This window comes from Anabrus simplex, chromosome 1 (genome assembly GCF_040414725.1).
Source record: "Anabrus simplex isolate iqAnaSimp1 chromosome 1, ASM4041472v1, whole genome shotgun sequence".
In the NCBI taxonomy this organism is placed as follows: domain Eukaryota; kingdom Metazoa; phylum Arthropoda; class Insecta; order Orthoptera; family Tettigoniidae; genus Anabrus; species Anabrus simplex.
The window spans coordinates 731,910,891-731,936,787 of record NC_090265.1 but is presented as its reverse complement, the minus strand read 5'-3'; the positions used below and the strand labels follow the sequence as shown (position 1 = coordinate 731,936,787).

At 40.3% G+C, this 25,897-nt stretch overlaps 1 protein-coding gene across 3 annotated transcripts in view; it reads right to left on the bottom strand.

Moving 5' to 3' along the window:
- The window catches only part of Top2 (topoisomerase 2), a 326,551-nt gene that overhangs the window by 81,776 nt on the left and 218,878 nt on the right, over positions 1-25,897 (bottom strand). For all 3 annotated transcript variants that reach the window (XM_067136112.2, XM_067136110.2, XM_068225185.1), the window contains one exon: positions 3,967-4,194. In XM_067136112.2, the coding sequence (XP_066992213.2) occupies positions 3,967-4,194 (228 nt within the window). The remainder of the gene's footprint in view (positions 1-3,966; positions 4,195-25,897) is intronic.

Below are 25,897 nucleotides of genomic sequence, written 5' to 3'. Positions count from 1 at the left end.
TACCAGGAAAATGCACCTCAGACCATAACAGGGACACCAGCGCCCTGGACAACACCTTCAAGGCTCATCAGTTGGTACCTAACACACCTACCAATACGCTGGCTAGTGCATACCGTGCTAGGTACCAACTGATGAGCCCACCCTAGCACATGAGGGCGAAACGCTGGCAACCAAGAATGAGTTAGCTGGAAAATTTATACTCCACGCTATGCACTAGCCAGCATATCGGTAGGTGTGCTAGGTACCAACTGATGAGCCCACCCTAGCACACGAGGGCGAAACGCTGGCAACCAAGAATGAGTTAGCTGGAAAATTTATAATGTCCAATAACGGACCATTTATATTGGTATTATCAATTTACTCATTCAGGACAAATATTTCAGATTCCCTATGGGAATCAACATCTATATCACCTTCAAGGCAGGCGGGATCCATCACTTCATGTGGTCTGCGCCATACATGGTGCCTCCCATCGGCATGGTGCAGCTGAAATCTGGATTCGTCTGACAATATCACGTTACGTCATTATTCCAGCGTCCATCACTGGTGAAAAATGCGCGTCGTTGTGCCTGATGACGTTGGGTTAACAGTGGCACCCGCGTGCGGCGCCGGCCCCATACCCCATAGAACCCATGTTCGTACGGATTGTCCACTGGGAGACGTATCTAGGACGGCCTGTCTTGAATTGAGCAGTGATTTGTTGCACGGTTGCCCGTCTGTCACTATTGACAATCCGTCTCAGATGTCGCTGGTCATGGTCATCAAGGGTGGCTGTACGTCCGGTCGTTGGTCTGTTGAGGACAGTGACGCCAGCATTCAATCATTCACGATAAACCCTGGACACAGTTGATCGTTTGAAGCCAAATTCCTGCGCCACTTCCGAAATCGCACTTTCCATCCGCCGGGCACGGACCACCATACCCCGTTCGAACAGTGTCAGCTCACGACGACGTTCCATGTTACACCTATCACATGCACAGCCACTGCTCACAAGGTCTCCTATACAACTACCGCTGGCACAGGGGGTGTGTGGTGCGCAGACAACACACCTGCACATCAGTGCCTCGCTATCCCATGACATTTACTCAGTCAGTGTACTGAATGCACTTTGAAGTCCCTGGGCATTAAAACGGATAATCGAGGTTTTACCTTATACAGAGTAATAAATTCAAAAAGAAAAAATAAGATAAAATCAACGCATTAGAGAGAGAAGATGGATCCATAGTAAATGGCCAAAGAAGGTCTTCAGAAAGTGATGGCAAAGAATTTTGAAAAATTTTATAATGAGGATGGCTGCTCGGAGTAAGGAGATAAGAAAATGGAAATAGATGGAGAAAAAGAAGAGAACCCGATAACATGGTCGGAACTTGAAAGGGCAGTGAAAGCATTGACCAGACGTAAAGCAAGTGGAAAAGACTAATTCATTGCCGATATGATTAAAGGAGCAAGGAAGCAGTGGACCACAGTGGCTGTACCGAGCCCTCAATGCCATATGGAAGGATAAAAGGATACCTGAAGATTGGCAACAAGGAAACATTGTACCATTGTTCAAAAAAGGAAATAGTAAGAAATGTGAAAATTATAGAGGTATAACCCTATTATCACATGGGCTAAAAATAATGGAGAGTCACAGACAAAAGACAGAGAGATATAACAGAAACACAGAGGAAAAACAAATTGGCTTTAGACCAAACAGAGCAACAATAGACTTGATATTTACAGTGCAAACGATAATGGAAAAACATCTGGAAAGGAACAAGGAAATCATCTTCATATTTTTGGATTTGGAAAAAGCTTATGATACAGGTACTGTAAGTTAAAACATGTATGGGAATGCCTACTGAAACCGAATGTACCAAAATCATTAACTAACAAGATTAAAATGTTGTATAATGAGAGTAAAAGCAGTATACAAGTGGGGAGTGGTGACTCCGAAACACATTATACAAAACAAGGTCTCAAGCAAGCAAGTCCACTGTCGCCATTATTGTTTATTATATTAAAGGATGAAATCATAAAGTAACGTGTACAACAGAGTATCAGTAGTGATGAAGTGAATGCTTTGGTATTTGCAGATGATATTGTGATTTGGGGAAAGGGAGAAAAGGAGGAGAGTAGACGTTTGGAATGAAAATATGAAGGAGTTTGGACTGGTAATTAGTAAAAAGAAAACTGTAGTCATGCACTGTGAAAAAGAGAAGCCAAGTGAACATAGACAGAACGGTTAGAGAATGTAGAACAGTTTACATGTGTGGTTAGCATTATAAACAGAAGTAATGAAATCAACCCTGAAATTAATAACAGACTAAGTAAAGGTACAACATTTTATCATCAAGTCAGAGCTTTTACGGGATGACGAAGTACTCAAGAGAACTAAAATAACATTATATAAACAGTATTTCATATCGATTGTAACATACGGACTAGAAAGGTTGGTAACTAATAAGAGACAAGATGGTAAGATCCAAGCAGTAAAAATGAAATTTTTAAGAACATTAGTAAAAAAGACAAGAGGAGATAGAATTCAAAATATTAAAATAGGGAAACAGCTTAATATAGAACCGTTAGTGCAGAAAGCATTTAAGAAGACATGTTCAGACATGTAAGAAGAATGGGAAAGGAAAGGGTAGCAAGAAGGGAACTGGAAAGAGAAGTTAAGGGAGAGAGACCAATTGGAAGATCGAGAAGAAGGTGGATGGATCAGATAACGAAGAATTTTAGAGAAGAAGGATTGGATGTGGCGGAAGTAATGGAGCAGGAAAAGTGGAAGGACAGAAAGGAGTGGAGGAGGCTTGTTAACCACACTCGGAGTGGGACATTGATGATGAAGGCACTGCGCTGCAGGGCTATCACATAAGTAAACAATCTTCATCTTCCACTCTTTCCCAATTTGTGGGGTCGTGGGTGTGAACTGTGTCGCACATGTGGATTTGGCCCTGTTTCAGGACCGGATGCCCTTCCTCAAGCCAACCCTATATGGAGGAACGTAACTACTATTCCGTGTTTCTGTGGTGGTTGGTAGTGTAGTGCGTTGTCTCAATATGAAGAGGGAAGTGTTGGGATAAACACAAACACCAGTCCCTGGGTCACAATCAGAAGCGATCAAAATCCCCAACCCGGCCGGGAATCCAACCCAAGACCCTTTGAACCGAAGGCCTTAACACTAACCATTCAGCCAAACAGATAAATAGAAAATAAAGTACACAAAACACACTAAAAAAAGACTCATCAAAATAAAACATCATTAAAGCAGATAAAAAAACACTTTTATACACGATAAAACGGGGCCACTATACCTCATAAAACGGACGAGGACTGCTCGTCATCTCACAGGATGAGGAAGATGGTACTCCGAAATTTTAGACTACAGCGCAGATCGGTCAGGTTCACGCACTCCGTTGCGAGGTGTACCACAGTAAGATGACCGCCACATTTCAGGCGACAGGGGAGCAGGAAGTAAGAGAAAGGATGAAAAGATACTGGCTGAGATTGAAGGCAGAGAAGGTCCAAGATCCATTTTGGCCCATAGATGGCCGAAATGAAGAGAAAGAAGAACTAAGTTGGAAAATAACTTGTGTAAGCTGTGTTTGACATTCCATACCAGCAGACCAGAGTGACTGATGCACATTGCTATGTCCAGTCCAGAATACATTAACAAGGAATGTCTGAAATAGCATAATGTACAGTGGAGCAGCAATACACAAACATCATGAGCTTGGCTAAAGGTCATTTCAGAATTATTAAACGTACTATCGTTGCATTGTGACATCTTCTCTCAAAGGATCGAAGCTAGTTTTATTTTATTAGAAATCTGCACTAATGAATCTAGGAAGTCTCACAGCACTCTCAACTTTATAATGTACCAAGAAACTGGGTTAACTAAGCACTAAAAATCATTTTGCAGAATCACATTACCCCACAAACCAACCACTCACAGTTCCATAAGGAAGATAGTTCCCTACTTACCTTTTCAAGGAACTCGTTCAAATCCTCTTTCCAGAGCATTGCTGGAGTTTTCTCCTGAAGAGTTTTGTACTCTTTAAGTTTTTCATCTCTTTTCCTCAAAAGCTCATCCTTCCTTTCCTGGGTCAAACTCCACATGGCCATTCCCAAGAGGTAGTCGTATGGATTCTTGCAGTCTGCTTCTTCATCCTCATCTTGGGATAGGTTGGCATTCTCCTCAGCTTCATCAGCCTACCGGAAAATGATAAGTCAAAAGTAAGCTCTCCCCAGGTAAATTAATAAAAAGCAATACACATTTTTTAGATTAGTCAGGACATTACAAATAGGCAATAATGGAAAACTAACTTGTAGTATGGTCACTATCGCCAGCACATGACAAAACAATTCCTTTTTTGACAGCAAAATTAAACAGGTTTTATTGGGCATATGAATGCATATTTAGGCATTCTTAAGTTTCATGGCATATTTTGAACAAAATATCATTATAACGGCATATTTTGGTAATTATCATTTGAGTTTTGTTTTATAAAAATCAGAATAAACTCTAGAAATTATTTTTCAGGATAGACTGGAATATACTACTGAAGAACCATTCTAAAGTACAGATGGAGTGATATTATTCTGTAAATTGTGTGAGGTGAAAGGTACTGCTATAAAATGCTTCTCTGGGCAGCAACACTGTAATACTGTAAAACATAAGAATTGTGTAACTAGATATTCTGCACTAGAAAATAGGCAACGTGTGCTATTCGAAACCCCAACATCAAGTTCACAGTGTTCACAAATTTCACAAAATCTCTGCAAGATGATGGTTTCGTCTAATATTCCTTTAAAGAAACTTAACAGTCGAAGCTTCAGACAGTTTCTTGAAAAATATACAAAGCATCCTGTTCCCAACGTATCTACTCTCGGGAAGGATTATCTGACCCCTCGTTATGAAGAGATGTTGGCTATAATAAGGCGTGGCATGGCAGACAGTAAGATACGGGTTTCATTAGACGAGACCACAGATGTGGATGGAAGATATGTAGTAAATGTGATCATTGGAACGCTGAAGGAAGACAAGCCTGGAGATACGTCCTCCTGACATGCGAAGTGCTAAAGAAGACAAACCATTCCACCATTGCAGTTCTCTTTGACAATTCAATGCATCTGTTGTGGCCAAACGGGGCAAAGAGAGAGCACATTTTTCTATTTGTAACTGACGCTGCTCCGTATAGGGTGAAGGCAGCCAAGGGACAAATGCTGTACCCGAAAATGTTACATGTGACATGTCTTGCACATGCCTTGCATAGGGCAGCTGAAGAAGTTAGAAGTAGCTACCCTGAAGTTGATAAATTAATATCGAACTGTAAGAAAATGTTTGTCAAAGCTCCACTTCGCGTTCAGAAATTTCAAGAAGAAGCACCTTCATTACCCATACCTCCCCAGCCAGTTATAATGCGACGGGGGACTTGGCTTGATGCCGCATTGTATTATTGCAACACTTAGATGTCGTGGAGAAGATCGTGAAGTCTTTTGATCCTGCAGAATCCTCCTCCATAAAAACCACTCAAGATTTATTTTCAAGCACTACATTAAAAGCAGACCTGGCTTGCATAAAGTCCAATTTTAATTCTTAATCTGGAGCAATCATGCAACTGGAAGTTTCAGGTGCAGAACAGCGATGCACTTGTTGTAAAGTGCATTGAACAGGAATTAAAAGCATGCGAAAGGAAAAATAGCATCTAGGGTGTGTAGAAAATTAGAATATGTACTGGAAAAAAAATAGCAGACTTGTGTACCTGCGTGGAATAAGCGACATTCTATGTGGAAACCCTTCATCTGGAGATTTTGTAACCGCACGTATGTACGATCCCCGAGTTTTTAGGTTAGAACATTTTCGTATATAGTTTGTAATGTCAAAATCATGTAATTTTGTTTATTTACAATGTAAAAACATAATATTATAAGAAGTATGTGTAGTTAGGGAATATTGGATATGTGCATCATTATATTTTGTATAAATTTCCGTTTGGGTAAGAGTCTGTAAATATGGCCTAGCCGTAAGGATTGTGCACCCGGGAAAACAGCGACTATATCGGGAAGGACGGTTGAGGTCAGTTGTGTGTGTTGCAACTAAGTGGCTTGGAAACACAGGGTACGGCAGGTTGTATCGGTTGAAGAATTGGAGTGGATCAATGTGGACATACATGAGTGGACGTTCTATGTCGCATCATATACTTGATAGCCAATGCGAGGGCTTTGTTTTGAGCGAGGTTTGGGTTGACTGAGTGATGCGAGAAGAAGTGCCTGTGAGAGCGTTGCTACCAGTAAACTTTTCAGGGCGCTATAACCACGTGTAGCAAGCCTATATAAGTGTGTACGCGTGTGCGGCGAGTCATTCTCATTCTGATTCTGATACTTATTCTGATTCTGACTGATGCTGATTCTGTGTTTCTCATTTGTACCGGTCTGCGGGAGCTACGTATTTGCGCAGTTTGCTATGCGATCTGCTATTGTTCGTGAGTATCTGTTACGGTGTGAACATGGTATAATCACAACGACTTACCGGCTTTGCAGTGGACTTTCTGTAAAAGAAAGTGTTTGTTTGTAACTTGTCAGCCGAGTATGCAGCTTCAGTTGATGGAGAATTTTGCTGTTTGCTTGCCTCCGGACATGTAACGCTTTCTGTCCAGCCGGCAATTGGAAAGGATTCAAGACGTCGACGAAGATGTGTAAATAAGGTTTGGGATGCTCTTCGTAAAGAAGGTTGCATCCATATGTAGAGAAATAGTCGTCGTACTTTTCTCTACCAGATTAGGATTCACGGTAACAGTGGAGTGCAGTGGGGCTCTTACCTGGAGGTATGTTAAAAATATAATGATGTTCTATTTTATTTTATTGGTGATTTTAATGTTTTGTAATTTGCCTTTGTAGACGGCAAACACGAGTTGGTCTCGTTAAATGATATTTTATTTTATTGGTGATTTTGATGGTTTGTAATTTGCCTTTGTAGACAGCAAACACGAGTTGGTCTCGTTAAATGATATTTTATTTTATTGGTGATTTTAATGGTTTGTAATTTGCCTTTGTAGACGGCAAACACGAGTTGGTCTCGTTAAATGATATTTTATTTTATTGGTGATTTTAGTGGTTTGTAATTTGCCTTTGTAGATGGCAAACACGAGTAGGTCTCGTTAAATGATATTTTATTTTATTGGTGATTTTAGTGGTTTGTAATTGGCCCTTTGTAAACGACAAACGAGTAAATCTCGTGAAGATATGATTTTGTTGGGTAGTATTGTGTATATTTGCTCTATGTAAACGGCAAGCACTAAGTGGGTTGCATAAGTGTTGATTTTTGTTGGTGTTCGTCACATATTAGTTCTTATTCTGGGAGTAAAGTCATAGAATCAAACTTAAAGTGAGTCTTTTGTCAGTGGAGTAAGGCTGAACCTGGTATGTTACCCAATTTTAATTTCAGGGGTTATATAGCAACAGGTAAGGTTATAAAGTAAGTCTGGAGCCTCGTCAGCCTGATGACCGTCGCCTTGGGAGAGGGAGTGGCTCGTTGCTCTACATAATTAAATATTCCTGGAATTGTTTTGCAGGTGGCGCCCATTATCCTTGTTATTTACACTTATTTGAGTCAACGTTTATCTGTTCAGTATTTCAATAGCTTGCAGTAGTTACAATTGGCGCTGCCAACGTGAGGCAGAATGATATCCAGACTTGCTATATAACCTAGATAGGCACATTTGGTCCAGTGTTTTAGAGAGCTTGTGTTAGGTGTTATGTATCGTGTTGTCATGATTTGAGTGCTATGTTTATCAGTGGAGCATGAATACTAGTGAGAATAATAGTAATGCTATAAATTTGAGAAGAAGTGTAGTGCATAAAGGAAGCATGTCTGTTAATGATCAGGAGAGCAGCTCTGACACAAGCATACAAAGTTTTGATGAAAGTAGTTGTCTGAGTGAAAATATGTCTATGGAAAAAGTGTATGGAATTGTAATGGGGGGTGAAGGGGAAGTTAGTGAGCAAAATCAAAGTAACATGGGGGGTAATAATGAGTTTATGAAGTTAGTATTAGAGCAGTTGGCTAAATAGAGTGATCAAGGGGATAATTTGAGTAGTAAAATTAGTGATCAGGGGAAGGAATTTTTTAAGTGATAAAATTGAGAGTTAACAGAAGGAGTTGCATAGTTTTGGCAAGATGCTTACAGAGAAAATGGAAGAGAAATTTTCAAGCATTAGCAGAGAACTGCAGAGTGTTACGGTTAATACAGAAAGGAGGTTTGAAGTGGTGGAAGAGAAGTTTATGAAGGTGGATGAGATTAAAATGAGGCAGGATGTTATAGAGTAAAGTTGAAGGCCAAATCACTCAATTCCAAAACCAACATGTTCAGATGGAGAAGGACAAAAGTGAACTTAGATCTATTCTTGAGGAGAAAGTGGAGAGCGTGAAGTCTAGTGTGACAGAAGAAATTCGAGGAATGAGAATGAATGTGGACACTAGAATTAAGGAAACGAAAGAGAAAACTGAAAAGTTAGAGTGGGAATTAACTAATTTAAAGTTGAAGGGGTTAAACATGACTGAGGTAGCACAGCAGATTGACGTGGTCAAGGAAGTAGAGTTGCCACGGTTCAATAATAGGCAATTAGGTCCTATGGAATTTCTCAAGGTAGTTAAAGATTTGGGAAAGGGCTGTCAGATGGTATCACCCAGTGGGATACCGTAGAGGTTAAGATTTCTGAGGCTCTTATGGGGGAGGCTGAACTCTGGTATGATGTATACAGGGAAACGATTACTTGCTTGAGTGAATTTGAGGTAGCCTTTAAGGCCAAATTTTGGAACAATGATATTCAAGGGAAAGCCAAAGACAAAATTAATTTTGGCAGATATAGGACTCAGGGAGGGGGTAGCATGACTCAGTACTTCTTGGAGCATGTGTTACTAAATCAGAGCCTGAACTTAAATTCATCAGAACAGGATATAGTGAGAAGGATGGTGGGACATTTTTCTGAAGAGGTTCAGTTGGCAGGATGCATGCAGAGAATTGAAACTATTAAGGACATGGAACAGCTGTTAGAGAGGTTCGATTCCTTAAGTTCTGCTAGGAATAGTGACAGTCATTCCAATATCCACCAGAATGGTGGACAGAGACAGAATGGTCCAGGAGAGTACCATCGGTACCCTGACCAAAACAATCGAGGTGGCAACCACAGAGGGCAAGACCCAGGGAGTAATAACCGTGGTTATGGCAGAGGTTCTGAGTCCCGCAGATGTGTGGAAAATCGGGACAGGGATGAACAAGGATCGAATGGGAATCATAATCCAAATCAAGACGATCAGCCACCAAGAAGAAATTTAAACGCTTAAGGGGCGGGCGAGATAGGTCAGGCGACTTGTCCCTAAATGAAGATGCTGCTGTAACATGTGCTATGAAGGAAATTAACTATCAAATAGATGTTCAAGAGGATCTGATTAATGACCACATTGCTTACAAAGGTAATTTAAGTAACATGCCCATTAATCCCATTATTGAATTCTTTATTGAAGGGGAGAAGGTGAAAGTGCTTTTGGATACAGGTAGCCAGAAGTCCTGTATTAATAGTAGTTTCTACAAGGAGTTGAAGTGTAAAGGAGTTGAGTTTGAGGAGATTCCTGTGTCTAATGTATATGTGATTTCTGCTGTTGGTAACAAGTCGCAAAGAATCAGGAGCCAAGTCCTTGTTAAAATGGGTATTGGGGATGTTGTGATTGAACAGATATGCTTGGTGGTTCCAAATTTAATTTATTCAGTTATCTTGGGTTCAGACTTTCTGAGTAGGAGTAAGTGTAAATTAGATTATCTGCACGCTGAAGTAAGTTTGCAGACAGGGGAAGATCTGAAATCTGTTAGGCTGGCCTACTGTGTGACAGAGAACCAATTTGCATATGGGATGTGTCGTATTCAGGTGGTGAAAGAGAAAAACTTGTCCTTGTCGAGAGAGCAAGACTTTGGAGAATATTGTGATGATTCGGAGAGAGAAGATGGTAGTATCCCTGATGGGAAGGGGAACTTTAAGAGTAAAGAGGAGGAGATTAGAGCAGTTGCAGAGGAGGTGGATCTAGATAAAGATCAGAAGGAAAGATTATTAGAGTTATTAATAGAATGTAAGGAAGTGTTCTCTGAGAAACCTGGAATGACAACTTCATATGTACATTCGTTCAATGTTACTGACAGGTCGAGTTTTGATAGCTATCGGTATCCCATACCCCACGCATATGCTAAGGCTGTAGATGATTTAATTAAGGAAATGTTACTAGATGGGATTATTGAGAAGTCAGTGAGTCGGTATGTGAACCCGTTGATTGTTGTGGGTGAGAAAGACGGCACAGTACGCGTTTGCTTAGATGCTAGGCAGATAAACGCATTACGGCTGATCATGAGAGACCTGAGACCACAGAGGAGCTCATTCAGATAATCTTATTTTGTGCATCTACAGAATGGTGGTGTTAATGAAGCTATGTAATATAGAGAGAGACTTTCAAAAGGTGGTTAAATGAAGAAGTTATATCATGTTCAAGATCATGCTTTCACGTCTCTGCACAGTATTTAAAATACAATTTACCGTTGGTCTTTATAGCTATTGTTGAGAGTGAAGGAGAATTTCCTGTTGTGCGTGTTTATCAGGAACTCAAGGGAGACTTCATCAGTTAGTCGGAATATAGAAAAAATGATGAACTCTTCTCAGAAGAACTCTTAAGGTTTCACTTTACTTTTTCCTGCCTGCTGGCTCTTCAGAAATGTGTGCGCGTGCGTTTTGTATTCAGGAATCATTCAAGGCGAATATTTTCGCACTGCAAGATGTGTGGTTAAGGTTATTTTTAATATTTATAACTTTTGCTTTCTCAATGATTCATTTGTTTCTACATTCGTCCCTGTTTTTATCTCCTCGTAAGATGTGTATTGTTTAATGTAACGCCTTGTGTAATATAAATGTCTACATGCTAGCCTATTTCCCACATTTTGGCTGAAGATGACGCCAAACAGCGTCGAAACTAGTTCCAAGTGTAAATATATGTTGTAAATAAACTATAACATTTTTGTATTGAAAAGGTGGACCCTTTTAAGTTTCCTATCTTCCATTCTCAGTTCAATACGGACAAAAATGAAATTCTTAGATTTAAATATAGTTTGTAATGTTTAAATCATGTAATTTTGTTTATTTACAATGTAAAAACGTAACATTATAAGAAGAATGTGTAGTTAGGGATTATTGCATATGTGCATCATTATATTTTGTATAAATTTCCGTTTGGGTAAGAGCCTGTAAATATGGCCTAGCCGTAAGGATTGTGCAACCGGGAAAACAGCGACTATATCGGGAAGGACGGTTGAGGTCAGTTGTGTGTGTTGCAGCTAAGTGGCTTGGAAACACAGGGTACGGCAGGTTGTATCGGTTGAAGAATTGGAGTGGATCAATGTGGACATACATGAGTGGACGTTCTCTGTCACATCATATACTCGATAGCCAATGCGAGGGCTTTGTTTTGAGCGAGGTTTGGGTTGACTGAGTGACGCGGGAAGAAGTGCCTGTGAGAGCGTTGCTACCAGTAAACTTTTCAGGACGCTATAACCACGTGCAGCAAGCCTATATAAGTGTGCACACATGTGCGGTGAGTCATTCTCATTCTGATTCTGATTCTGTGCGTTTCTCATTTGTACCGGTCCGCGGGAGCTACGTATTTGCGCAGTTTGCTATGCGATCTGCTATTGTTCGCGAGTATCTGTTACGGAGTGAACCTGGTATAATCACAACGACTTACCGGCTTTGCAGTGGACTTTCTGTAAAAGAAAGTGTTTGTTTGTAACTTGTCAGCCGAGTATGCAGCTTCAGTTGATGGAGAATTTTGCTGTTTGCTTGCCTCCGGACATGTAACGCTTTCTGTCCAGCCGGCAACTGGAAAGGATTCAAGACGTCGACGAAGATGTGTAAATAAGGTTTGGGATGCTCTTCGTAAAGAAGGTTGCATCCATATGTAGAGAAATAGTCGTCGTACTTTTCTCTACCAGATTAGGATTCACGGTAACAGTGGAGTGCAGTGGGGGCTCTTACCTGGAGGTATGTTAAAAGTATAATGATGTTCTATTTTATTTTATTGGTGATTTTAATGTTTTGTAATTTGCCTTTGTAGACGGCAAACACGAGTTGGTCTCGTTAAATGATATTTTATTTTATTGGTGATTTTAATGGTTTGTAATTTGCCTTTGTAGACGGCAAACACGAGTTGGTCTCGTTAAATGATATTTTATTTTATTGGTGATTTTAGTGGTTTGTAATTGGCCCTTTGTAAACGACAAACAAGTGAATCTCGTGAAGATATGATTTTGTTGGGTAGTATTGTGTATATTTGCTCTATGTAAACGGCAAGCACTAAGTGGGTTGCATAAGTGTTGATTTTTGTTGGTGTTCGTCACATATTAGTTCTTATTCTGGGAGTAACATCATGGAATCAAACTTAAAGTGAGTCTTTTGTCAGTGGAGTAAGGCTGAACCTGGTATGTTACCCAATTTTAATTTCAGGGGTTATATAGCAACAGGTAAGGTTATAAAGTAAGTCTGGAGCCTCGTCAGCCTGATGACCGTCGCCTTGGGAGAGGGAGTGGCTCGTTGCTCTACATAATTAAATATTCCTGGAATTGTTTTGCAGGTGGCGCCCATTATCCTTGTTATTTACACTTATTTGAGTCAACGTTTATCTGTTCAGTATTTCAATAGCTTGCAGTAGTTACAATTTCCAGGAATTATCTCCCAGTGATTCTATTCAGTACGCTCCCGTCACATCATGTGATTACATGTAATAACTTAATGTTATTATTTCAATCAATTCAACATCATGTGATGTCGAAAGAAGTTTTTCTCGCTACAAGACGATACTCAGCGACAACAGGAGGGGATTCTCATTCAACAAACAAATGGCTACACGGTACAAGAGGTCAGGAGAGCACTCCATCCCAGAAGACAGCCAGCGAACATAAAGGAGAACGACTCAGGAAGAAAGGTATCGCTTATTTCCCGTATATTCGGGAAGTCACAGATCGTATTGGAAGGCTCCTTGAACGTCACGATTTTAAGACCATTCTTCAGCCGACCCGACAGCTACGAAACATATTACGTTCTGCCAAAGATCCACGTGACCCTCTAATATCTACTGGGGTCTATAGGATACCGTGCAGTTGTGGAGCTGTTTATATTGGCAAGACTGGCAGAAGTGTCAATACTCGCCTGACGGAGCACAAAAGGAACTGTCGCTTGGGGCAATACGACAAATCAGCAGTAGCGGAGCATGCACTGCTTGACGGAAAGCATGAGATCCGATCCGTTACGAGGATACCGACATACTGGCCACAACATCCCACTTTCACACCCGTCTCTACAGGGAAGCAATTGAAATACATAAACATCCGGATAACTTTAATAGAAAGGAGGAAGGACTGAAACTCAACAAGGCCTGGTACACCCCCTTTCATAACGTACGGCCGAAGTTTACTAAGATCAGGGACATTACAGTCAACCAAACAGAGGATCCATTGCTCGGCACGACCCAATCGGAGCACTCTGAGATACAATCAGACGACAGACTGCTCGGAGCGAGCCAGTCAGAATTCATGCCCTCGTAGGTTCAACCTGGTGACATACTGCACAGAGCGAACCAATCAGAGGTCATGTGCTCAGAGACCAAACCAAACGTCAGGCTGCTCGACGCGACCCAATCGGAGGCCACACACTAACATATAAATACAGCTGCTTCCCAAACAACTTTCGCAGTCGCCAGCGGGATACAGGAAAGCGTATCTACAGGACGCCACACAAGATGACTACCGCAGCAGTAGTTGAAACGTCTGAAAAAAGCGAGAGGAGTGGACCATGGCATAATAGCCCATAAGATTATTATTATTATATGTAGATGCTATTCATTAAGTCATATTTTGAATTTTATAGGCCATATTTTTATGTTTTTAGGTCATAAATGCATACATATTTCATACATTTTTTGGTCATAGAACCACAAACAAAAACGAACAAGAGTAATCTAGATTAAATCATATTCACACACATATTCGTCCATTTTTGTTCACTTCATGGAAAAAAAATAATAATGGTGCAGTTCATGGATCTCAAGGAACATTTCTTTCTGAATCTTCACTGCACATTGCACAAATGATAGTCTTGTTATACATTCCACACGCCTATCTCTTGCAAGAAGCACATATTACTGTTTTGTTCACTATGTTGTATTTCTAGCCTTTGGTGTTACACTCTTTGGTGCATAAGTAATATACATTCAAAGCTGCAATATCTACAAGAGTGTAAAAAAACAGGCTGATCTTCTCCGAAATCCCCTTTTTGTAGAATATTTCAGTACCATCTGGTTTACTGTAAGTACTCCACGTTTCATTTCATTGTAATACAGATTTATCACAGTTTTCTTTTTTGGATCATCAGAAGGGGAACTAGCATGTTGGGTAGACAGCAGAAGAAGATTCCTCTTGGGCTTCTGAAGAGCAACCACAGGAGCATTGCTAGTACCGGTACTTGAATCAGAGAAAGCAAATCTGCTAGAATACAGCTGTCTTCCTGCAAGTTCTTTCAGTTCCTCCAGTATGTACTTCATGTTCTGTTGAATAATCTCCCTACTAATGTGAGTTTATGGTTATTCCACAAGCCCTCTGCCAGATCCACTGAAGTGTAATATTGATCATGACAACTGATGCTGTGTGGCGTGCTATGTAGGCAATGTTGTGATTAGAACACTGGAATTGGACAGACCAGGTTCAATATTTTTGATGATGAGGATGATGCTTGTTTAAAGGGGCCTAACATCTGAGGTCATCGGCCCCTAGTGGTACAAGATGGACGATATGAGATGATCAAATATTAAAAGGTATCCACTGACTAGAGTTGAAAATAAATTGTGATGAAAAATGATAATGAGATTAAAACAATCAGTGGATCTAATTCGCAATGCCTTATTTTCTAATAAAAGAATAGAAAATAGAGGTGATAATGGAATAAGGCACTGCCTGGACATTTATAGACACACACACAGAGAGAGAGAGAGAGAGAGAGAGAAGAGAGAGAGAGAGAGAGAGAGAGAGAGAGAGAGAGAGAGAGAGAGAGAGAGAGAGAGAGAGAGAGAGAGAGAGAGAGAGAGAGAGAGAGAGAGAAAATTCAAGTTATGAGTTAAAATAACACTGAGGTCTGCTGACTGCACGTCATCACGCACGATGAGGGAGATGGTATGTGGGAGTTTTAGACACGGCGCAGACCGACCAGGTCCACGCACTCCGTATGGATGTGTACCACGGTAAGATGATCGCCACAAGTACACACCGGAAGGGGATCTCCTTTCAATAATTGGGAGTGCTTCAGTACACTGTGGCCGATCCGAAGAAGGCATAATACCAATGCTTCCATCCGAGAAAACCCAAGGGAAGGCCTCCATACCTTCGTTGTACCCTTTATAGCTCACATCTTATTTGGAATTGGAGTTGCCTGCCACTCTATTTCCCAATGGGACATAACCAAATGTCTCAGCCGAGTGCACATATCACTTGCTGGAATCTTGCAAGGTAACGGGGGGGGGGGGGGCAGTGTAACTGCCCCCTCGGCAGCCTTATCTGCTAACTCATTTCCCTCTACACCCATGTGGCTTGGGAGCTACATAAATGTGATTCTGGTGCTGGCATCCGAACACCCAGCCAGCAGGTCTTGGATCCGCTGCACCACAGGGTGGTAAGGGAAACAGATATCAATAGACTGTAGCGAGCTCAAGGAGTCAGTACACAGAAGAAAGCGTCGGCGCCCATCAGACAGTGTGTATCGCAGAGCTTCAAAGGTAGCTTAGAGCTCGGCTGTGTACATAATACAGGTTTCTGGGGGAGCAAAAAGAAATCTATCAGTGTCGACAACGAACGCACAGCCCACTTTAGTGTCTGTTCTCAAGCCATCCATGTAAACGACGACTGAACCTGTATACCGGCCAACAACGGGCAGAAAGAGCCTCCGATAAGTCGAAGGGTCCGCGTTTTCCTTCATGCAAGTGTGCATATCCAGGATTATTTCAGGACGTTTTACTACCCATGGAGGTACGCCACTTGGTCGTCTGACAGGACAAAGAACCGAAGGTAAGTGAAACAATCTGTGACTGCTATCCAAGCGTATTCCAACCGGTCGTGTTGCTCGAGGGCAAACAGCATACAGCTGACGATGTCCATTGTTGAATACGCAAGGATAGCTTGGGTGAAGTGGCACCTGTTGCAAATTTTCAGCATATGACAGAAGGAACTGCTGGCGCCTCAGATGTAAAGGTGGCACACCAGATTCAGCGAGCAGGCTACCTATGGCGCTTGTTCGAAAAGCTCCTGCCGCCAACTTAACCCCGCTGTGATGGATGCTGTTCAGTCTCGCAAGAACGCTTGACCTTGCTGAGCCATATGCTGCACTGTGGTAGTTTAACCTGGATAAAATATATGCCCTATAGAATCGTAGGAGCACCGCGCGGTCAGCTCCCCAATTAGTGCTGCTCAGAAACTTCAAGAGATTAAGCCTCTTGGTGCATTTGACTTTCAGCTGCCGCACGTGTGGCTCCCACGATAATGTACTATCAAAAAGGAGCCCAAGAATTTGGTGTCAAAGGAATAGCGAGATTTCCTAAATAAAGTTCAGGAGGAGGGTGAAGAGTACATTTGCAACAAAAGTGGACAACAGAGGTCTTTGTGGTGGAAAACCGAAAGCCATGTTTGAAGGTCCATTGCTCCACTCTAACAGCTTGCTGTAATTATCGCTTTGCGACTGCCATATTACGCGAGCTAGAGTGCAGAGCAAAATCGTCCACATATAGCGATGGTTTACTGCTGAACCAGCAGCAATACCGTTTATGGCAATCACGAACAGTGACACTAACAACCGATCCCCGTGCGACTCCATTTTCCTGAATGTGGTATTGTGAATGTGTCCTCCCTACTCAGACGCGGAACAGACGGAGGGACAAAAAATTCGCAATAAATACCGGCAAAGTGACCTCAGAATCTCCATTGATGCAGGACTGAAAGGATACCATATCGCCATGTGATGTCATAGGACTTTTCTAAGTCAAGAAAAAAGCTACCAAATGCTGTTTGCAGAGAAACGCATCCTGGATAGAGCTCTCCAAGCGTACCAAGTGGTCAGTGATCGAGCGAGCGGCTCAAAAACCACACTGGTACTTGGACGAGAGTCCTTGTTTCTCCAGACGCCACACAAGTCAGCGATTTACCATCTTCTGAAATAGCTTACACAGACAGTTTATAAGACAAATCGATCTGTAATTTCCTACATACATAGGATCTTAGTCAGGCTTGAGGACAGGAATGACTATGCCCTCTCGCCAATGAGCAAAGCGCTAGGGCACTGCAGAGTTCCCACTCCGTAAAGGACACGTAGTCCTCTGGAGCTTGAGTGGCAAAACTAAGGAGATGACGTTCTACCTCCCGCTTCAGAGCGAGGAAATCACGATGGTAATTCCCGGATCACGATACATCCGCAAAATGACTAGCTAGAGTGGTTCAGTGACGACACTGCCTGCAATGGAAAATCCCAGTACAGAACATGATCCTTGGATATCCGAAATACGTCAAAGTTTAGTCCACACTTGAGATGGAGTATGTGACGTCATAGATAAATCATATCTCTCCCACGAACCTTGCTTACTTTGGAGAATTAGAACTTGCACCTTAGCACGGAGCTTTTTAAATGTTACGAAATTGACCACAGTAGGCTGCCTACCATAATGATGAGCGCGACAGCATTCTTTGATAGCTGCTGCAATTTCGTCGTTCCACCGAGGAACAAGTTTTCGGCGAGGAGTCCCTGAGAAGGAGGGAATGGACTCCACAGCAGCAGCAAGAATAACCTGGGTGATGCAAGTTATTTCCTTGCCGACGGTCCGCCTGGTATCATTGTTAAAGACAGCTAGTGATGTGTACTTTGGCCAATCGACATGTTTAAGAATCCATTGAGGGGGAGCCTCGACGGATTTTTGTTTGAACATAGTAAGAATAATGGGAAAATGGTCACTGTCACCGAGATCATCGTGTGTATTACATTGAAACAGCGGAACAAACGCTCGGCTGAATTGACTTGCGTCTATGCGAGAATATGTGCCGTATTGTTCACTAAAGCGAGTTGGTTCCGTTGTGTTCAAAATACATACATCCAGCTCTGTTACTAATGTTTCCAGCTCTCTTCCGCGGGGGCAAGGCATGTCATAGCCCCATATGCGGTGATGAGCATTAAAATCTTCCAACAAGAGGGAGGTGGAAACTGATCTATAAGACCAGTTGACATCATTCATGTTAACAGGCTAGCCTGGTGAAAGAACATTACACACTGTTGCTATGACAGGCAGCGGTACCCGCACCACAATTGCTTCCAGTGCGGTCCTTAGAGGAACCTCTTCGCTACAGGTATCAGAACGAACAAAAATACCCACGCCACCAAACGCCCGGTGAACATAATATTGTTCTGTCGAGTATAGTCTTAAATTTCTCAAGACCGTATGATGACCTGGTCTGAAGTTTGTCTCCTGAATACAGACTATAGTCGCCGCGTAGTCACTAACATGCTGACGCAGCTCAGCAAGATGCCTGTCATAACCGTTACATTCCACTGTAACAGTGCCATAGTGTGTACTATAAAAGGAGTGTTAGGTTATGAACAACAAGATGCTCGTGAACCTGAACACTATCAACATCTACATCCGTAGATGTAGATGACAGCTCGACGTCCATGTCGTCTTCGACAGACAGCCCGATGGACGCTCAGAACTTCCGACACTTTCCGGGAGGGGGGGGGGGGGTTCCCCCAACGAGGGGAGCATGCAGGTTTTGGAGCAGGAGTACCTGCTGGCGCAGACTCATACCCTGTAGATGGAGGACATGATTTCCCTTCGCAGGGGAAGTGCAGGAGCGCCTGGTACTACTTTGCCGCTTTCTTTTAGAGTTTAGACGTGCTGGGAGATGATTTCCCAGCCCTGGTCGACGATGCCGCCTCCACCAGCTTAGGCATGGCTTTTGCCTCTCCCCTGCTGTGCAGGCTTGTAACTACCACAGAGACTTACAATAATTGAAGATCTTCCAGCTTTTTCATACTTTTTATTTGCTTTTAAGCAAATCAATTAACAATAAACAGTACATGTTTCATTCTTATTTGAGAACATCTTCAGCTGTTGTATAGCCTAAGGTGAAACACTGAGTTTTTGAGTACATTTTCAGGTACCTTGTTCCTCTTAAAAACTATTTGAATATAAATTGAATTAAAATTATATTAAAACAATGTGGTGGTTAATGAGTTGGTGAAAGGAGACAGGATGAATACATAGTTAGCCTACTAAAAAACTATATTCATTTGAATAGTTGTCAAAAGTTTCAAACTCTGTTACACTAAGAAATTATCTGTCTTCCAGTTAAAAGGTTTTTTTAAATGTATGACTCCTTTACACTGTTCTAAATACTGTTGAATGTTCACTTCTTTCACTCCTTCCAGGTTGGCTGTTATTTATTTTGAGTTTACTTAATGTGTCTTAAATTGAGTTTAATGCGGAACTTTGAAGCTCATTGCCGTTCACTAATTGAGAAGGGAGCTTAGTCTCAATTTCTGAAATGAAATGAGGAAAAAAAAAAGGATTTGCTTTTATAACTAAAACATGTCTTTACAAAGTAACTTCATGTATAAAATGATTCCATACCTTACTGTTGTTAAACTCAAATTCTACCATGACCCTGGAGGAGCTATGTTTGAAGCTGCTTTACGTCTTGTATAATAATGTGTGTGTTCCAATGTTTGCTCCTCCTTCCGGGGAGGCAAGGCTGAGTAGAGGGGAGGAGGCATGTCGCTTACTGTCACGGCTTCGGCTTTAGAAAGGGTGGGGGAGGTGGATGTACAAAATGGCGGAGGCTCATTCTTATTCATCCTTTTATTGTCTGTGTGGTTTATTTTGCCTAAAGTTTCAAGAGTTGATAATATTCCTTCAAATATAGGGTTCCTATTGTCAATTATATCATTCATGTTATTGTCCTGATTACTTTTTGTTCTACATATATAGATTTTCTAATGTATTTAGAAGAGCTCCTGTGTTTGTTTTACGTAATATAGTTAAATCCTGCTCTATAGTTGTGAACTGATGTCCAGTTGTACTCGTGTGCTGGCCCATCGCGGAAAATTCTTTTTATGCCTTTCAGCATTGACATGTTCTAAGTATCTTACAGTAAAACTGTGCCCTGTTTGCCCAACAAGTATTTTCACATTGATGACATTTCAATTTGTAAACTCCTGATTCTGAATGTTTGTTTTTTCCTAGGGAATTAACACTATTGTAATTAAAGAATTTTTGCTTTGGATTATTAGTGGATGAATACACGATTTAATAGTTATATTTTCAGAACAAATTTGTTATTGTTGTCTATATAAGTTATGATTGTTGAACGTGAACTTGGCGTATTTATCTTTCTTTTTTATTTCGGGTGATAGATTAGTATGAAACTTCTGTTTGAATTTTCTGATTATTTTATTTACCATATTTAGTTCAAATCCATTGTATTGGACTTGTTTACGGATAAAGAGCAGTTCTTTTTCTCGTTCTGTGTGTGTAAGTGGTATATTAAATGCTCTATATATGGAACTGTAGTAAGGTGACCTTTTTTGTGATTCCGGATGCAATGGGTAGTTCTTTATTGTAATACTGTAACATAGAGCTTCTTTGAATCTTTATAGACTCTTATCCTTAAAGGATACAAAACTTTTTTACCAGATCCCATTACAAAGAAACTTACAAATTTAGTTCTTAAGATTGAATTTCACCTATTTCAAAGATGTTAAACATGCTACTTGTTTTAAGTATTTTAGAATAACACATTCTACCACAATTTTAATGTATATCTCCTACTAAGCCTATGTTATTAAGGCATGATCAAGGTTTATGTATTTTATGATATTCTAATAGAGTAGATTTAAGTTTGTGAAAATTTTTTTCAATAGTTCCGGAGTCATTGTTTTCGAACCATTCTTCAAGATTCAGATCTGGCTGATGGTGCCCTGTAAGGGAGCGAAACATGTCCCACAAATAACTTGTCAATCAATGAAGATATTTGAAATGCAACAACATTGTAATGTATTGAACAGGTGGATTAGAATAAAAACTTTGTTATTACAAATAACACATTTCAATACGGATTAAAACATGAGATTAGTCACTTGCAATACTCTGTGGTAGAAACAACTGCATGGATGGGGTTGAAAAAAAAAATTTAACAGCCAACGATCTTCCCCACATCAAGTACGCTCCAATCACATCAGATGATGTAGAATGCAGCTTTTTGAGGAATAAAAACTTGTTGGCAGATAATCACAGATTTCGTTTGTAGTTCAATGAAACTCGGATTGAGGTGAATTAAAAGAACAAATAATTAAGTAGTCTTATTCCTGTTCTTTCGAGCATTTGGTTCTAAATCATATGTTTTGTAGAAATTTGTAGAAATTACTTTCTCAAGTTGTTCCTTATAATTTTATAAATGTTTTTGTAGACTGCACAAATCGTCTTATTATTTCGAGTTCCCTTCAAACTGTTTCTTTTTCAACCAGTATGTATTGTCTTCGAGCAGCCTCCAAATAAAAGGGCTATATTTTGTAAGTTTACGTCCAACTGAAGTATTTTTAAACATCAAAGTCATTAAATATAGTCAATTTTAACTTCTTTTAATATTCTTTAAGTCATCAATATCTGGGCCTTAACGCTTTCAGTGCTGGTTGAAATTGCTTAGTACATGCTAAAACTGACAGGCCCAGTTTCCTAAATATGAAAAGGAAGTGTACGTAATTTTTTAACTACTGAAGTTAGTCACATGAATAGTTTTTTAGAAAGTGCTCAACATTCCATTCTCCCATTCAGCATTCCAAAGCTTTAAATATAATTTGTTGACGAGTATGTGAAAAATGTATAATCTATTTTTTTTCTAATTAGTTCGAGAGCTGAAAAATTGCACTAAATATGATGTTTCAGTCTTATACTCAAATTGAAAACACAATAGTTAATAATTGACAGAAATGCAACATTTCATCCATATGACTGTTCTTTTAAAATCGGCAAATAAATTAGCAAAATACTACCAAGGCCAACTAAACAGACAGGCCATAAGGCTCCCCCTCCACTTCGGGCGCTACATCACACAAGTGGCCGGCCGCTTCAATTCTCACCTCAGTGTTGCCAAATTAGGGGCTTACTTATTTCACTGCAATAGCATGCTTGATTCCGCTAATGTGTTGGTTTCATCTTGACGGGTTTTTTTTTGCTGTGGACCAGCATGCCTGTCTCAGGCACTGCAGTTAATCATGCAACATTATGAATTCCCGTTCTAGCAGCTTTTAACGTATGATACCTCCACCTGCCTTGGAATTCCCTCTTCTTGTCTCTTTTACGAACGCAGTAGTCTCCTTATTAATGACTTTTTTTATTGACGAGCAGAAAGGTGTATTTATATAAAATCTGATTTTTTTGAATTAATAAGAATTACTGTCTACCAATACATCAAAACATTGGAGACATGCATTGCATATCTCCCGCCTTCTCCTCGGTAACCACAGGACCATTTGTTTTTTTTTTGTATATGTTACGGGGAATCGCGCACTTTGGGTCTCGCACATAGTTAATTGCTCCACTTGTAGAGTAAACATCATTAGTTGTAAACTTGAATGTAGCCGTCTAATATCGTAACTCGATGCAGTTCTCACTGTGACTGTGTAGTTCATGCCGTTGTAAGGCAATTTGCGTGGTGTAAACAAAGTAAGGCGATCGATATCTTTGATGTGTGAATAATTCTGTGGTGATTTATTCTTTTTGTGAATAATGAGTGTTATTGTTATTATTATTTGAGGGTTATTGCCTCATTTAGAGGAATTTTAGAAGTTATCTGGGGGGGAATTTCAACTTAGGAGTTGGCAACAAAGCTCGCCAGTGCCTTGTAGGCTGAGGTGAACCTCACAGTGGTTAAGTTGTCAATGGTGTTGAATGATTTAAACGTGTGTGAACAATGTGAATTATGTCCACATGTTGTGTACCTGGTTGTAGAAGCAACAATAGTTCAAAACACCCTAATATTTCAGTGTTTAAATTTCCTACCGACTTGGTTTGGAAACAAAAGAGGGTTTTAGCCATCCATCGAACCAAATTTGTCCCTTCAGCAAGCTCACTTGTGTGTATAAAACACTTTGATGAATGTTTCCTAATTAGGGAGGATTCAGTTGAAAAGACCTGATGGGTGTACTTTAACGGTAAAACGTAACCATTTAAAACTCTTAAATTACGCTATTCCTACTAACTTTGAAAATGTGCCTGCCTAGCTGTCTAAAAATCTTCCAACACCAAGGAAAACTCCTATTCAAATATAAGAAGAAATTGAAAAACGGAAAGAAGAAAGAAAGCTAAGGAAGATGACAGGATCAAGGATTTCGATGACATTGAGGGTAATTTCAGAATCAAATACAAATTAGATTTTGACAAAGGTTTTGTCAATTTTGACAGCCAAAGTCTCTGTATTTTCCAAATGTATATGACTGAGGAAAATATTCCAAAAGTTGGTACTTCTTTAACATTAAAGGAGGCTCATGATTTTAAAGCCATTAAACATATTTTCATGAATGATAACCCTGATGTATGCGCTTTAAGTGACAGTTGCAAGATATTAAAGTGGTCAAATTTGAAAAGTATTTCTAACTTCCTGTTTAGTCCTGCTTGTGACTCAAAAGTGACTGTCCATAACAAAACAGAAACTGTGAACAAAATAATCCATGAAATTGAAAGTTAAATTGATGACTGTATCATTACTGATAAATTAGAATTTTGCAAGGAATGGTTACATTTAGCCTTTGCGAAGAAAGTGTCATACTCCTCCTGTGTATTAATAACATGATTCGCTTCAATATTTTTCGCATTTCCTGGGGCGTAGAAGAAGATAAGACAGTCAACGGTTCTTGCAATGCCTCATCCCATGTATTTACAGTCCTTTACTACAAAACTAGGCACAGGAAATTCGGGTATTGATGATTCACTTTGGAATTACTTGAAAAAAGAAATTAAAATTGTTAAATGAACATGAAAGATTTAGTAACTTCTTGTTGGATGAAGTCTATGTAAAACCTCACCTTAACTATAAAAGAGGAAAGGTAGAGGGGGTTCCTTTTAGTAGTAAAAGTGGAGAAAATAACACTACATTAACTACAACTGAAGATAAACCCAGTTCATGGTCGTCAGTAAACGGCAAGACATCCACGTGCAGTTCACTCTCAACAATGAACCCATCGCTAGGATTCACCAATACCAGTATCTAGGATGTTACCTCAACCAGAAATGGGACCGCAGCCAAGAAATACGGGTCCGCACTGAACATGCGAGAAGCATCATCACGCAGATGAAGAAACTGCTAAACAACGGCAACCTACAACTAAACCTAAGGCTCCGAATACATCTTTTTCACGTTACTTTATGGAATGGAAGGCTGGACACTTACTCAAGAACTCTGTAAAAGTCTGGAAGCATGTGAAATGTGGGTGTACAGACGGATGCTTCGCATTTTGTGGACAGACAGAATCCAGAATTCCGAGGTGTTTGATCGACTTAGAAAAGTCATGCTGACTATTAAAAGGCGGAAGGCCGTGCGCGTAGAGGCGCGCGTCTGTGAGCTTGCATCCGGGAGATAGTAGGTTCGAATTCCACTATCGGCAGCCCTGAAGATGGTTTTCCGTGGTTTCCCATTTTCACACCAGGCAAATACCTTAATTAAAGCCACGGCCGCTTCCTTCCAACTCCTAGGCCTTTCCTATCCCATCGTCGCCATAAGACCTATCTGTGTCGGTGCGACGTAAAGCCCCTAGCAAAAAAAAAAAAAGGCGGAAGCTGGAATACTTCAACCACGTAATGCAGAATGATAAGTACAGATTTCTGCAGCTTGTTATACAAGGAAGAATAGAAGGACGTAAGGGTCCTGGTAGACAACAAGCTCTACGGATGAAGAACCTCGTAGACTAGTATGGGTTGGACACGATTTCTCTGTTCCGTGTCGCTGCATCAAAATTCAAGATCGCCATGTTGACCGCCAACCTTTGCTAGAAGATGGCACATTAAGAAGAAGAGAAGCTACAACTGTACAAACTTTTATGTTGTCATCCAGTCTTAAAGACAAATAAACACATTGTTGGTTTGTTTGCACTAAGAACCTAATGTCAGATTTCTTAGAAGAAATAACTTTGCAAGTCCTTTACGTATTAACAGATGTAGGTTATAAGTTAGCATGCACGATTTCTGATAATAACAGTGTTAAAAGGAAAATATTTAATCAGCTGTGCAAAAGCAGTTTACAAACCACTTTTCAAAACCCATTTGAAGAAACACAAAAAGATTTTTGTTATATCTGATACTGTTCATTTATTTAAAAGCTAAAGAAATAACAGGCTTAATCAAGCTGATAACTTAGGAACTTCGGTGTTCCCCGATTCTGACAACCCTGAGTCGGACAAAAAATGTTTTGCTGGTGTACAACTCTACAGAGAAAATAATAATGTAGTTAAGCTTGCTCCTGCCCTGAACCTAAAAATGTACCCAACTTCTTTAGAGCAACAAAATGTAAACCTTTGTTCTAAGCTGTTCGATGAGAAAAATGTCGCCACTTTAAAACATTTTGATAAAATAAAATATACAAATGATTTTAAAAGCACAGCCGTATTTTTAGAAATAATCATTCAGTGGTGGAAGACAATGTTAAGCATGCTTTCGAAGACATGGAAAGGCACGGAAGGCATGGAAATGGCGATTCATGATGACAAGGTTTTATTTCTGTTCAAGTTTTTAATATTTTTAATTAGGTGGGATAAT